A 15,604-nucleotide genomic window follows, 5' to 3' on the forward strand; every position below is an offset into this window, starting at 1 on the left:
GCAATGGCACTTGGATTGGAGCCATGTGCAATGGTCAGACATACAGTAGCCATGTACACCAGTGGGGACTCAACTATCAAGTAGTACAGTACATTTGGGCCCAAAACCTGGTTGCCTCTGCCAGAAGTTTGAAACGTGGCTGCGACTGGATCTTCCAGCAAGACAATGGCCCCAAGCACTCAATGAAATCCACAAAGAGACGGTGAATTGACCACATAATAATCATTTTACAATGGCCATCACAGTCTCAGGATTTGAATCCCATTGAATAACAGGTAATAATTGAGGAGTGCAGTCCATGAGAGCAGACATCTCAAGGATCTGGAAATATTCTATATGGAGGTCCCTTCCAATGCAATATTACATGACCATCAAAAAAGGCTAGTTAATGTTATACTTGATTAAGATAAGCAGAAAACGACAATATAGCTAATTACCTGTGCAGTTGATTTCATACAGCCTTTTCTGCTCATCTTAATCAAGAGTGATAATGATTTGATCATTTAAATAATGTTTTTGATGCACTTATCCAGAGTGACTTACTAAAGCGAATACATACAATGTTATACTTTTGTACTGTTATTTGGTTGTCTAAGCACTGTTTACTGCGTGTGTGTGTGTGCGTGCGTGTGCGCACTCCCTCAGTTACCTGGTTGTAGAGGGCACAGACGTGTAGGGCGGTGTTTCCAGAGGCGTTCTGGGCGGCCATGTCGGCTCCATAGAATAGCAGGTGCTCCAAGTGCTGAACGTGACCATGACGACATGCCTATATCAGGAGAAAAACAAGATGGATTCAAGATGGATTCCAGTTTGGGTTACTGAGGTTAGGGTTAGATAGTCACATGGATTCCAGTTTGGGTTATTGAGGTTAGGGTTAGATAGTCACATGGATTCCAGTTTGGGTTATTGAGGTTAGGGTTAGATAGTCACATGGATTCCAGTTTGGGTTACTGAGGTTAGGGTTAGAGAGTCACATGGATTCTATAGTCACATGGATTCCAGTTTGGGTTATTGAGGTTAGGGTTAGATAGTCACATGGATTCCAGTTTGGGTTACTGAGGTTAGGGTTAGAGAGTCACATGGATTCCAGTTTGGGTTACTGAGGTTAGGCTTAGATAGTCACATGGATTCTATAGTCACATGGATTCCAGTTTGGGTTATTGAGGTTAGGGTTAGATAGTCACATGGATTCCAGTTTGGGTTACTGAGGTTAGGGTTAGATAGTCACATGGATTCTATAGTCACATGGATTCCAGTTTGGGTTATTGAGGTTAGGGTTAGATAGTCACATGGATTCCAGTTTGGGTTACTGAGGTTAGGGTTAGATAGTCACATGGATTCTATAGTCACATGGATTCCAGTTTGGGTTATTGAGGTTAGGGTTAGATAGTCACATGGATTCTATAGTCACATGGATTCCAGTTTGGGTTACTGAGGTTAGGGTTAGATAGTCACATGGATTCCAGTTTGGGTTACTGAGGTTAGGCTTAGATAGTCACATGGATTCTATAGTCACATGGATTCCAGTTTGGGTTATTGGGGTTAGGGTTAGATAATCACATGGATTCCAGTTTGGGTTACTGAGGTTAGGCTTAGATAGTCACATGGATTCTATAGTCACATGGATTCCAGTTTGGGTTATTGAGGTTAGGGTTAGATAGTCACATGGATTCCAGTTTGGGTTACTGAGGTTAGGGTTAGATAGTCACATGGATTCTATAGTCACATGGATTCCAGTTTGGGTTATTGAGGTTAGGGTTAGATAGTCACATGGATTCTATAGTCACATGGATTCCAGTTTGGGTTATTGAGGTTAGGGTTAGATAGTCACATGGATTCCAGTTTGGGTTATTGAGGTTAGGGTTAGATAGTCACATGGATTCCAGTTTGGGTTATTGAGGTTTGGGTTAGATAGTCACATGGATTCCAGTTTGGGTTATTGAGGTTAGGGTTAGATAGTCACATGGATTCCAGTTTGGGTTACTGAGGTTAGGGTTAGATAGTCACATGGATTCCAGTTTGGGTTATTGAGGTTAGGGTTAGATAGTCACACGGATTCCAGTTTGGGTTACTGAGGTTAGGCTTAGATAGTCACATGGATTCCAGTTTGGGTTACTGAGGTTAGGGTTAGATAGTCACATGGATTCTATAGTCACATGGATTCCAGTTTGGGTTATTGAGGTTAGGGTTAGATAGTCATATGGATTCCAGTTTGGGTTATTGAGGTTAGGGTTAGATAGTCACATGGATTCCATTTTGGGTTACTGAGGATTTTTGAAAACAATACATTTCCCTTCTTTGTTTCTCTCTCACACACATGCTCTGTCTTAACAGTTCCCTCTCTATCTCTGTGTTACAGCAGCACATATTATCCAAGGACTGTATGATATCCACACACACACAAATTAATGAAGACTCCTACCATGGAGGAAACAGGGAAGGTAACTGATCACATGTAGTATATTATTGGATGGATCTGGAAGGAGTTGGCCTCTAGGCACAGGTTTAGTGTCAGTTAATCTTACCTATTGATAGTTGATTGTTTTCTCTCTTTGTCTCCATCTCTCACTCTGCCTGGGTTTCTCTGTCTCCATCTCTCTGTCTGCCTGAGTCTCTCTGTCTCCATCTCGCAGTCTGCCTGAGTCTCTCTGTCTCCATCTCGCAGTCTGCCTGAGTCTCTCTGTCTCCATCTGTCTCCATCTCTCAGTCTGCCTGAGTCTCTCTTTTGCTATCTCGCAGTCTGCCTGATTCTCTCTGTCTCTGTCTCTCAGTCTCTCTCTAAATCAGTCTGTGTTAGCATCTTGTCTCAGTCTCTCTGTTTCAGCCTCTCTTTCTCAGTCTCTCTTTCTGTTTTAGTCTCTCTCTCTCGTATCTCTCATTTCTCTCTTTGTTCAGAGTTCATTCAGACATTGGCAAGTCCTAGACATTGTATATTTAATTGTTGTAGTATCGAAGAAGTGTGCAGAAATGTGTGTACGCCATAATAAGGTTGAATGCAGTTCTGGAAAAAAGTCTGCTGCACCTTTATCTTTCCTTCCCAAAAACATTAAAACGGAAAGTTTTGAGTGAGGAACAGAAGCATTCAATTTACAGTGGTCTCTTAATTTTAACCCTTCTGTTCCTCACTCAAAACCTTCCTTTTCAACTTTTTTGGAAAGGAAATAAAAAGGTGCAGTGTTCTCTTAATCTTTCCGGAGCTGTAGGTTCCTATAAACACCCAAAAAGCAGTAGCGCACAAAGATTTCACTAACCATGGCCAGGGAAACTTTGACTATGGCCAGATGACTCCCATAATTGAATGATAAACAAGTTAGGTAATTAATGATGCATTATACAGAACCTGCCATACAGAACCTGAAAAACAGAAATCAAGAACAAACCAACTTATTGTTGTGCAATATAAAATGCATCCTTATCAATGACTAAAGCAGGCACATTTTTATTATTAAATCAAATAAAAAATGAAGGTGTCTTTTCTAATAAGAAAACATTGCTTGCTGCTACTGGTCAGAGTCTGTGAACTTGGGTAGCAAGCGAGAACCCTCTGACTGGGAAGAGAACTTGAATATCTGACTAGGGACTAAACAAAGCTTGATTGAGGCATCTGACTGAGAATCATAGACATTATTCATCCATATCTAGCATAGTCTTAACAACATATTGCCACAATTGTCTTTGTACTGTCAAACCTTTAAACTATTACAATGATCACTCTTTAAGAAAAATAGCAATTTCACGAGTGGCACACTGCTCTACAGCACAATAGAAACATGATTCATTCAGAAAAAAAAAACGATGAACTCTCATTCATGCATCTGACCACACAATTTCAGTTTTAGAGAAAACGGGGGGAAAGGCTCAGCATTGATGCAGACTGCTATTTGAGGCACGTGTTCAGTGTCGGAAAGTCCCCAGCTAGAACCAAAATAAATTATTCAACGACACCAATTATGATGATGTTGAGAGCAGAAAATAGGGCTGCAATGTTGCAACCTATAATCAAACAACCATTTTTTATTCTGAGCAATAATCCGGTTTATTAATCTTTTGAGGTTCATGTAATAATTCACTGGTGATTTGAAATCTGCCACTACACTTTACCACTGACAGAGAACGTGATCACACTGTCAGCACACAGATACAGCCTGTCTGTCGAGGCTTTCAGTAGCCATCTTCCCACCGCTGAAGGGTATCATACACTGTTTTTCATAGGAGAAAGGAAAACAGTTTGAATGGAAAGCCAAGTTGAATGCAACATTAGGTGTCGTTGTCTACATAACCTAACCTGGTCTTGCCGCAACAAGTGGCAACAGCCTACTGCAGGGCTCGTTCCATTACTCTTCATTATGTTTCTTTAAATTGGCCACAGCCATTTCAAGGGCTTTTGAAACACCAAGTTGAGCAAATGACTTCTTTTTCGTGGTAGACCAGTATTTGATTTTCTGAGCTTCAAAGTCCAAGCATTTAGGATCCAAATCCCTAGGCTGGATGACCATTGGTTTTGAATAAAAGAATGGTGGCACTTCTGCCTCTTCATTTAATGACTGAGATGTCTGTCTGAAGATAACCCCATCCAAAAAAGTAGATTAATTCATTTTTGATCTTCCTCTACATTTTCTTTCTAATGATCCAGCAAGTTGATACCCTCACAGCAGCAGTCTGTGTGTGTGCGCGCGCATGTGTATGTGTGTTTCAATTTACCTGGTGTATCTCCTGCCAGCCATTCTCATCCACACAGCCCACCCGAGCGTGGTCATGGAGCAGAAGTTCACAGCAGTATGGGTCTCCTCCTACCATAGAGCTGTGATACAGTGGACTCAGTCCCCGACTGTCTTTATAGTCAGGAGACGCACCCAGGTCTAGCAATGTCTGGCAGAGGGAGGAGGCAAGAAAGAGCAGTGAGTGAGTTGAAAACCTTAGAGAACTGACACCCAGCTGCACACCACCAGGACTGTCTTCCCCATCACCACTCTGTACTAGTCTGACCTCCACCAGCAAAGGTAGAAGAGGACTAGCCACACCTCTGAGCCAGGTAACTCTCTGTTTCGTCGTAGGTTCCTGCCTTCCTAGGGGAAGTGTTCCTGTATCCTATGTGCCTCGCCATTGGCACTGCTTGGTTTTCTGGGATTTCAGTACTGGCACTTGCAGATGCTTTCCAAAACAAATCGATACATATTTGACAGCAGTAGGCTAGAAACACTCACAATGCACAAACTCACAGACAAGACACACTCGCTACCCAATGCAACCCATAGAAATGCTATGGATTTCTTCTGTGCACGCTAAATATTTCCATCATAGACTGCCTTACACGCGAAGATCAAAACGAGGGATGAGTCCATTAAGATGATGCTACAGAATAGCTCTCATGATGAGAACAATTACATGAGTCATATCAGAGGCATTCATTAAGGACACACATCCATTCACTGAGCCCACACCTACTCATATAGAGAGAGCAACAACCTAACCCTCTCAAAGCAGATGAAAACCCAGTGCATAAGGGAGGGCACAATCCCATTGAATGAAAACATGGATCTTTTCAGTTAGGTCTCAGAAGAGAGCACTTAGCACCTACATACAGTACAGTATCCAGACAGGAAATGGTGTGTCATACTCTTATTTAGGACAAGTAGAAAGTTTGAAGATCACACAGGTGTGTGTGTGTGTGCGCGCGTGTGGTTGCGTGTGCATGTTTGTACTCACTATGAGGGCTGTATGGTTCTTGGTGCGGACGGCCTTGTGCAGGGCGGTGAGGCCGTCTCGTGTCCTGAAATCCAGGTGAGCTCCACCACTCTTCAGCACCTTGATGAGTTCTGCGCAGCCCTCCAGCTGAGACGCCATGGTCAGAGGACATTCTGCATCACATGGGGGACAGAGGAACCATGGTTAGTATAAGCCGTTGCTGATTATCCCCAATTTCTCAGGCCTCTTACATTATGAACAATTCCAAATACCAGGCAATTTTAGCCTTCAGGCATCCATTAGAAAGCTGAAGAGGAAGTTCACATTTCAGCACGATAACGACCCAAAGCACACAAAAGCATGGCTTCACCAGAAGATGATTAATGTTTTGGAATGGCCCAGCCAGAGCCCACACCTGAATCCAATAGAACATCTGTGGGGTGATCTGAAGAGGGCTGTGCACAGGATATGTCTTTGCAATCTGACAGATTTGGAGTGCTTTTGCAAAGAAGAGTGGGCAAATATTGCCATGTCAAGATTTGCCATGCTAATAGACTCCTACCCAAAAAGACTGAGTGCTTAATAATATCTAAAGGTGCTTTAACAAAGTATTAGTTCATGGGTGTGCACACTTATGCAACCAGGTCATTGTAATAAAAATGTTTTCCCCCTCAAAGTTTTCAGTTTGTTTTACAATTGAATTGTTCACGTTATAGGTCACATTAAAGGTGGAAACATTTCTGACATGATTTATCTTTATCTTGTCTCATTCTTTTACATCACAAGAACCTGGCATTTTAACAGGGGTGTGTAGAATTTTTATATCCACTGTAGGCTGTTCACAGGACAGCACATGATAGAAAGTCACCAAAAAAGCAGTTGCAGGGGCGGTTTCACAAAGATACACTTTGACAATGGCTTAGCTATAGTAGATAGTCAGACTTTAGATAGACATTTAAATCAGACCATTGCACAAAGCACTTAAGACCCTGGCTATCTTAAGAATGACTGCGCTGCAATGAATTCTAGGTGAAATAGGATTTTTTTTTTACAAAAATGCTGGATCAAGTATGTGCTTCCAACCGCTCAGTGCGGTTAACCCCAGTGTAAAATGTGTGATTGTTGAAGGAGTAAAATAGTTATAAGGATATTTTACTTGGACCGTTTTGCGGAGAGTGCAATAACATAAAGAAAAGCTTTATTTGGGAAAAAAATGCTACCTCAGTAAACAGCGTTAACCCAACCATGGAAAGATACAAAAACATGGTACAAGATGCCAGGGGCGAATGGCACAGTCCCACCTGCTGTCAACAGAAAGAACTGCAACAAAATTGTTTTTTTGTATTTCTCGAAGATTACTTCCTATAATTTATTATCTATGAATACAGCATTTTCCTAAATTGCATATCATTAGTGTTAGGATTTTATTTCATGTTCATTGGTCCCTGCCTTGCTGCTTCAGACTGCGTTCCACCGATTCGAGTTCGCAGTAGTAGGACATATGTTAGCGTGAATGTGGGGCTAGCCCCACTCTCACAATGCAATGTACATTGTACGTGTGAAAATATTAATATGCATGCTCAGAATGTTAGTGTGATCAATGTAGATCACACAAATTTGATGCCAAGTGGGGCTGACAGCTGGTAGCCCCACTGTAATTTCGTATTTCAGACCTGATTGCCTGTCTGTCTGTCTGTCTGTCTGTCTGTCTGTCTGTCTGTCTGTCTGTCTGTAGGTTGTCTTAGCTAGCTTGTTAGCTTCACAAATGGCAGATAACTTGAGAAAATGAATAAAGTGGATTTCATACTCGAGCACCCTTTTGAAACACTTAATTTGGAGGAGATACTTGAAGTAAAGCGACTTGGTGCCCATCAGCCACGGGATATTGTCATCACTCCAACTGCTGGTAAAAGTAACAGCAGGTTAACGTGGAGTTGTTTTTGAAGAAAAAGTGGCTAACGGTTAGCATACAAAAAAGGCACTTCTGTTTTCCATGTCTGCTATTTGGTGGAGATGGTACTTGGTCGGGACGGGTTACAAAGATTTGAAACATCTTTCTGAGAGAATTGCAAAACATGAGAGCAGCGTGAGTCATCAGGACAATGCTGTGATATTGGGCTTACTTGGAAGGGTAAATGTCTCAGCCCAAGTTGACAGTGCATACAGGCGCTCCATTGAGCAGCATAACAAACAGGTTGAGGAAAACATGTACGTACTCAGTCGGATCATAACGTATTAAACTGTGGAAAATGTGAAACCACACTGCAGGGGCACGACGAGTCGGTAGACTCCCTGTATCCTGGAATATTCAAATGCATTTTCGAAACTGTGCGAGGGCAATTCGAGACTTAAGAGGCACTATGACGCTCAGCCCATCTTCAGGGGGACATCTAGCATTGTACAAAATGAACTATTAGACTGTATGTATGAAGTGTACAGGGAGGAGATCTGTCAATGCAGTTTGGGAAAACCGCGCTGCGCTGCTCCTGTGTATGGAGGACATACGCACACAACCAGGATGGGATGAGGCCACCATAAGTGAGGCATATTGCCTGTCAAAAAAACTCTGGGACCGAGCCTTTCTGCAGCTGGTGGAATTTTTTTTCTTCCTTATGCCTCTGCAAAAACGGAGCACGGATGCATCTGGAATTAGCAGTGCGCTCACAAGTTTCAAGGAGAATGTCCAGAATATGCCGAAGCAAACTGATGAATGGGCTGCCACCGTTCACGATGGACCAGACAAGCCAGGCCGACGAGTAACCAACACAGTGCTGGTGATGAAGGAGGCATGCGACACAGTCATCACCCAGTGACCACCTGATCGCTGCCAAGCTGGTTGATAGCTCGCTCTTCCCACTATTTGTCATGTCATTCCCTATATTTGAGCTTGACTGTGCGATGAAACTATGGCCTCTAGGAAATGAGGAAAAGTTGAAGTCTGAGCTGACCACTACCACCACACTGAGCTTCACACTGGTAAGACGGCCCTGTCTCTGTTCAGATCCATCCATGAGAACAACTTAGAGGAGGCTTTTGCTGAGACCATCACACTGCTGAAAAATAATCATAACAACACCTATGACGACATTTGAGTCGGAGAGAAAGTTTTCCACCTTGAAGAGGGTGAAAACCTTTACTCGCAGTACCATGGGACAGCCGCGACTCTACGCATTGGCCATGTTGTCCATCGAAAGCCAGTTGATTCAGCAACTACATGACTTAATTCCCAAAGTCAAAGCCATGCCACCTTTCTCCTCAAGTGAACCCTCAGCCTTGGTGAGTGAAAGCATATTTGATCATCAAGCCTTTGTGGTGCTTGTCCGTGCATTGGTCATATCTTTGCGCTGGATCGATTGATATAGATGGTGACGAGTGTCAGTGTGTCCATGCTTATCTATTAAGGTTGTTGTCATGTAATGGATCTGTATCCCTAAAAAGTTGTCTTTCCGCTTCGTTGTGGCATTTAGTGGTGTTGAGCTCATTGCTGTTTGCGTATGGCCCTGTAGTCACATTGGTTCTGAGCATGGTTGCATTCCTACTTTAGGTTTGTAAATGTGACAGTAATTATACATGTGTGTGAGAGAGGAGAGAAATTAAACAAGAAGGTCTCTCTGTCTCTCTCCAGTATGTGTACTACAACACCTGGTAGAAGCAAGCCTCTCTGTCGTTAAAGGTGTTTTGTGGAGCCATGCTGTTTGTTGATGTGTTAAATAAACACATCTGTAGCAAGAGGGACTTTTGTAGCTGTACTGGTATTTATCGTAAATTTTGAAATGGTTTGTGCCACACCAATTTTTTACATACAAAAATGCCACTGCAAGATGCAAAAAAATATATATATTTAAGAATAAATATTCTAAAATGGGAGGAGGACCCCAAGAGAAAATCAAAGACACAACCGAAATGGTAGTGAACATAGACGACTGTCCACCGTATATGTCCTGGGGGATGAGCGGAGGACGGGAAAGTGGTTGTGTTGTGTTGTCAACATTACCGGCCAATTCCTTCACGCACTGACTCTGATAGCACCCCACCTTGTCAAGAGGGAGAGCCAGACAGTCAAGAGGAGATTATGGGTAACAGTTGGCTATCAATGTTTCTTGTGATTGTTTTAAAGACAGAAAAAAGATAAGAAAAGATAATAAAGTTTTGCTTCATTGCCGTCGATTTGATGTTAATAAAGTCAAGTTGACTTATGCTAATATGAAGCTTGCTAGCCAGCAAATTAACGTTAACGATTTAACGACTCAGCCTACAATGATTTTATGTTGTTTATTTGCTGTTGTTTTGTTATGGAACTGATTGTTACTGATTGTTACCAAGGTAACATAGTATCTTAGACCCAAGTTAGTCTGGAGGTAAGGTGTCTAATTGTTTTGGTTTAAAGTAAGTCAGTCTATATTTTGGGGAAAGGTCTAACTTGCATTAGACTAGTCTATGAGCAAATTGTAGACTAGTCTAGCAGTTTATACCAGTCTAAAATAGATTTGTGAAACCGGCCCCAGGAGTTGAAACCCGGTGTGCAGCACACTGACAGTATTGATCTTCCCATCCATGGATGATTAGATTAGCTTGGTTCATGATTTTCCTCCCATATCTAAGGTGATAACCATAGTCAATGCTCTCCCTATCATGCCTTCCATACAGAGTAGTTGAAATCTGTACATGGTACTTCCCCCTTTCAATTGAGTTCAACCTCAAACCTTTCCTGGAGATCCAATCTCATTTGAACTATTGGATTGCCACTTCAGAAAAGGTGCTGTCATTCAGGCAAAGATTACAACCCTGTCCAATATCATGTTCACTTTATCATCAGCAGCTTCAAATAGGCTCAATTATCCCCTTCCCTCTCCCTCTATATAGCTATGTTATTGAGTCCCTCTATATAACCATGTTATTGATTCACTATGCTGTGTATAGGGACACAATAACATGGTTATATATAGGGACACAATAACATGGCTATATAGAGGGAGTCAATAATATGGCTATATAGAGGGAGTCAATAATATGGTTATATAGAGGGAGTCAACAACATGGCTATATAGAGGGAAACAATACCATGGCTATATAGAGGGAGTCAATAATATGGCTATATAGAAGGAAGCAATACCATGGTTATAAAGAGGGAGTCAACAACATGGCTATATAGAGGGAAACAATACCATGGCTATATAGAGGGAGTCAATACTATGGCTATATAGAGGGAGTCAACAACATGGCTATACAGAGGGAGTCAATAATATCGTAATATAGAGGGAAACAATAGCATGGTTATATACACTCACCTAAAGGATTATTAGGAACACCATACTAATACTGTGTTTGACCACCTTTCGCCTTCAGAACTGCCTTAATTCTATGTGGCATTGATTCAATAAGGTGCTGAAAGCATTCTTTAGAAATGTTGACCCATAATGATAGGATAGCATCTTGCAGTTGATGGAGATTTGTGGGATGCACATCCAGGGGACAAAGCTCCTGTTCCACCACATCCCAAAGATGCTCTATTGGGTTGAGATATGGTGACTGTGGGGGCCATTTCAGTGCAGTGAACTCATTGTCATGTTCAAGAAACCAATTTGAAATTATCTAAGCTTTGTGACATAGTGCATTATCCTGCTGGAAGTAGCCATCAGAGGATGGGTACATGGTGGTCATAAAGGGATGGACATGGTCAGAAACAATGCTCAGGTAGGCCGTGGCATTTAAACAATGCCAAATTGGCACTAAGTGGCCTAAAGTGTGCCAAGAAAACATCCCCCACTACATTACACCACCACCAGCAGCCTGCACAGTGGTAACAAGGCATGGTGGATCCATGTTCTCATTCTGTTTACGCCAAATTCTGACTCTACCATCTGAATGTCTCAACAGAAATCGAGACTCATCAGACCAGGCAACATTCTTCCAGTCTTCAACTGTCCAATTTTGCTGAGCTCGTGCAAATTGTAGCCTCTTTTCCTATTTGTAGTGGAGATGAGTCGTACCCGGTGGGGTCTTCTGCTGTTGTAGCCCATCCACCTCAAGGTTGTGCGTGTTGTGGCTTCACAAATGCTTTGCTGCATACCTCGGTTGTAACGAGTGATTATTTCAGTCAATGTTGCTCTTCTATCAGCTTGAATCAGTCGGCCCATTCTCCTCTGACCTCTAGCATCAACAAGACATTTTCGCCCACAGGACTGCCGCATACTGGATGTTTTTCCCTCTTCACACCATTCTTTGTAAACCCTAGAAATGGTTGTGCGTGAAAATCCCAGTAACTGAGCAGATTGTGAAATACTCAGACCGGCCCGTCTAGCACCAACAACCATGCCACGCTCAAAATTGCTTAAATCACCTTTCTTTCCCATTCTGACATTCAGTTTGGAGTTCAGGAGATTGTCTTGACCAGGACCACACCCCGAAATGGATTGAAGCAACTGCCATGTGATTGGTTGATTAGATAATTGCATTAATGAGAAATTTAACAGGTGTTCCTAATAATCCTTTAGATGAGTGTATAACCATATTATTGACTCCCTTTATATAGCCATGGTATTGTTTCCCTCTGTATAGCCATGTTGTTGACATGTTATTCATATTATTTGACTTGGCAGTGGCATTCCCTCTATATAACTATATTATTGACTCCCTTTATATAGCCATGTTGTTGACTCCCTCTATATAGCCATGGTATTGTTTCCCTCTATATAGCCATGTTGTTGACTCCTTCTATATAGCCATGGTATTGACTCCCTCTATATAACCATATTATTGTTTCCCTCTATATAGCCATGTTGTTGACTCCCTCTATATAGCCATGTTGTTGACTCCCTCTATATAGCCATGTTGTTGACTCCCTCTATACAGTGGGGAGGACAAGTACTTGACATACTGCCGATTTTGCAGGTTTTCCTACTTACAAAGCATCATAGGTACACTTAAACTGTGAAAGACAAAAATCCAGAAAATCACATTGTATGATTTTTAAATAATTAATTTGCATTTTATTGCTTGGCATAAGTATTTGATCACCTACCAACCAGTAAGAATTCCGGCTCTCACAGAGCTGTTAGTTTTTCTTTAAGAAGCCCTTCTGTTCTCCACTCATTACATGTATTAACTGCACCTGTTTGAACTCGTTACCTGTATAAAAGACACCTGTCCACACACTCAATCAAACAGACTCCAACCTCTCCACATTGGCAAAGACCAGAGAGCTGTGTAAGGACATCAGGGATAAAATTGTAGACCTGCACATGGCTGGGATGGGCTACAGGACAATAGGCAAGCAGCTTGGTGAGAAGGCAACAACTATTGGCGCAATTATTAGAAAATGGAAGAAGTTCAAGATGACAGTCAATCTCCCTCGGTCTGGGGCTCCATGCAAGATCTCACCTCTTGGGCATCAATGATCATGAGGAAGGTGTGTACAAATAAATCAAAGCATTTGATTAAGAAGACCTAAACCCTTTAAATCAGGGGTGTCAAACCGGTTCCACGGAGGGCCGAGTGTCTGCAGGTTTTTGGTTTTTCCTATTAATTGGTTCCTAGTTCATATCTACACAACCAGGTGAGGGTAGAAACTAACCAATCAGTGACCTAATTAACCAATCAAGTACAAGGAGAGAGCAAAAACCTGCAGACACTCGGCCCTCCATGGAACCAGTTTGACACCTGTGCTTTAAATGTTTCTGATTAGAATAATAAAGGAGTTGTTTAAGTTCCAGATGATTCCACTCTCATTCCTTTCAAGTGATTCATTTAAGAAGACAAATATTGTGCCTTTAAGGGCCTTGTCAGTGATAAACGTGTGATAAACATGATGGACTTGGTGTTTACCACAACTAGGCAAAGACTGATAAGAGTGTTGCAGTAACACTGTAGCAAACAATTAGAGTGAGGTAGCCCGTGTGTTTGTTTCATGACAAAATAAAACACTAAGAAGCTCAACAAATGTGTTTCACATTTTGATTTCTCTTCATCAAAGAAAGTTATTGGGATTAACTTTGAGTTTAGTATATTAAAAAACATGACCACAATGTGAAATACAGTGAGGCAAATAAATATTTAGTCAGCCACCAATTGTGCAAGTTCTCCCACTTAAAAAGATGAGAGAGGCCTGTAATTTGCATCATAGGTACACTTCAACTATGAGAGACAAAATTAGAAAAATCCAGAAAATCACAGTGTAGGATTTTTAATGAATTTATTGGTAAATTCCTCAGTAAAATAAGTATTTGGTCATCTACAAACAAGCAAGATATCTGGCTCTCACAGACGTGTAACTTCTTCTTTAAGAGGCTCCTCTGTCCTCCACTCATTACCTGTATTAATGGCACCTGTTTGAACTTGTTATCAGTATAAAAGACACCTGTCCACAATCTCAAACAGTCACACTCCAAACTCCACTATGGCCAAGACCAAACTCCACTATGGTCAAAGGACACCAGAAACAAAATTGTAGACCTGCACCAGGCTGGGGAGACTGAATCTGCAATAGGTAAGTAGCTTGGTGTGAAGAAATCAACTGTGGGAGCAATTATAAGAAAATGGAATACATACAAGACCACTGATAATCTCCCTCGATCCGGGGATCCACGCAAGATCTCAACCTGTGGGGTCAAAATGATCACAAGAATGGAACCACCCAGAACCACACTGGGGGACCTAGTGAATGACCTGCAGAGAGCTTGGAAAAAAGTAACAAAGGCTACCATCAGTAACACACTACGCCGCCAGGGACTCAAATCCTGCAGTGCCAGACGTGTCCCCCTTCTTAAGCCAGTACATGTCCAGGCCCGTCTGAGGTTTGCTAGAGAGCATTTGGATGGTCCAGAAGAGGATTGGGAGAATGTCATATGGTCAGATGAAATCAAAATAGAATTTTGAAACACTCGTCGTGTTTGGAGGACAAAGAATGCTGAGTTGCTTCCAAAGAACACCATACCTACTGTGAAGCATGGGGGTGGAAACATCATGCGTTGGGGCTGTTTTTCTGCAAAGGGACCAGGACGACTGATCCGTGTAAAGGAAAGAATTAATGGGGCCATGTATCGTGAGATTTTGAGTGAAAACCTCCTTCCATCAGCAAGGGCATTGAAGATGAAACGTGGCTGGGTCTTTCAGCATGACAATGATCCCAAACACACCGCCCGGGCAACGAAGGAGTGGCTTCATAAGAAGCATTTCAAGGTCCTGGAGTGGCCAGTCACCAAATCTCAACCCCATAGAAAATCTTTGGAGGGGGTTGAAAGTCTGTGTTGCACAGCGACAGCCCCAAAACATCACTGCTCTAGAGGAGATCTGCATGGAGGAATGGGCCAAAATACCAGCAACAGTGTGTGAAAACCTAGTGAAGCCTTACAGATAACGTTTGACCTCTGTCATAGCCAACAAAGGGTATATAACAAAGTATTGAGATTAACTTTTGTTATTGACCAAATACTTATTTTCCACCATAATTTACCAATACATTCATAAAAAATCCTACAATGTGATTTTCTGGATTTTTCCCCCTCATTTTGTCTCTCATAGTTGAAGTGTACATATGATGGAAATTACAGGCCTCTCTCGTCTTTTTAAGTGGGAGAACTTGGACAATTGGAACAAAAGTAACAAACGCTTATTTTATCTGCTCTTTCTTGCTTTCTTAGGGTTCACTCCATTGGAGATTCAATTAATGGCTGCACAAACAATTTTATAAACATGAGGAGATTACCATGAAGAATAATCCAGCTTTGCCCAGCATGCATTGGGATGGGGCAGAGAGGACCAGACAGAAATCACTGAGTGGGCAGCCAACCAGAACAATCACAACACAGCTTGTTATCTTCCTCTGTCTGTCGCTCCATCTGTCTGTCTTTCCATCTGTCTGTCTTTCTATTTCTTCAACTCTGTTAGTCTTTATCCATATCCATCTATTTGTAATAATAGC

General features: G+C 41.9%; 1 protein-coding gene across 9 annotated transcripts in view; it reads right to left on the bottom strand.

The window, feature by feature from the left end:
* Positions 1–15,604, bottom strand: part of shank3a (SH3 and multiple ankyrin repeat domains 3a) — a 307,884-nt gene that overhangs the window by 130,277 nt on the left and 162,003 nt on the right. For all 9 annotated transcript variants that reach the window (XR_002195651.2, XM_020040539.3, XM_020040544.3 and 6 more), the window contains 3 exons: positions 5,707–5,858; positions 4,702–4,869; positions 650–766 (listed from right to left, as the gene is read on the bottom strand). Coding sequence is in view for 8 of the 9 variants with exons in the window: in XM_020040539.3 (XP_019896098.3) it covers positions 650–766; positions 4,702–4,869; positions 5,707–5,858 (437 nt within the window). In the remaining variant the exon portion in view is untranslated. The remainder of the gene's footprint in view (positions 1–649; positions 767–4,701; positions 4,870–5,706; positions 5,859–15,604) is intronic.

This window comes from Esox lucius, chromosome 19, assembly GCF_011004845.1.
Source record: "Esox lucius isolate fEsoLuc1 chromosome 19, fEsoLuc1.pri, whole genome shotgun sequence".
Classification (NCBI taxonomy): Eukaryota; Metazoa; Chordata; class Actinopteri; order Esociformes; family Esocidae; genus Esox; species Esox lucius.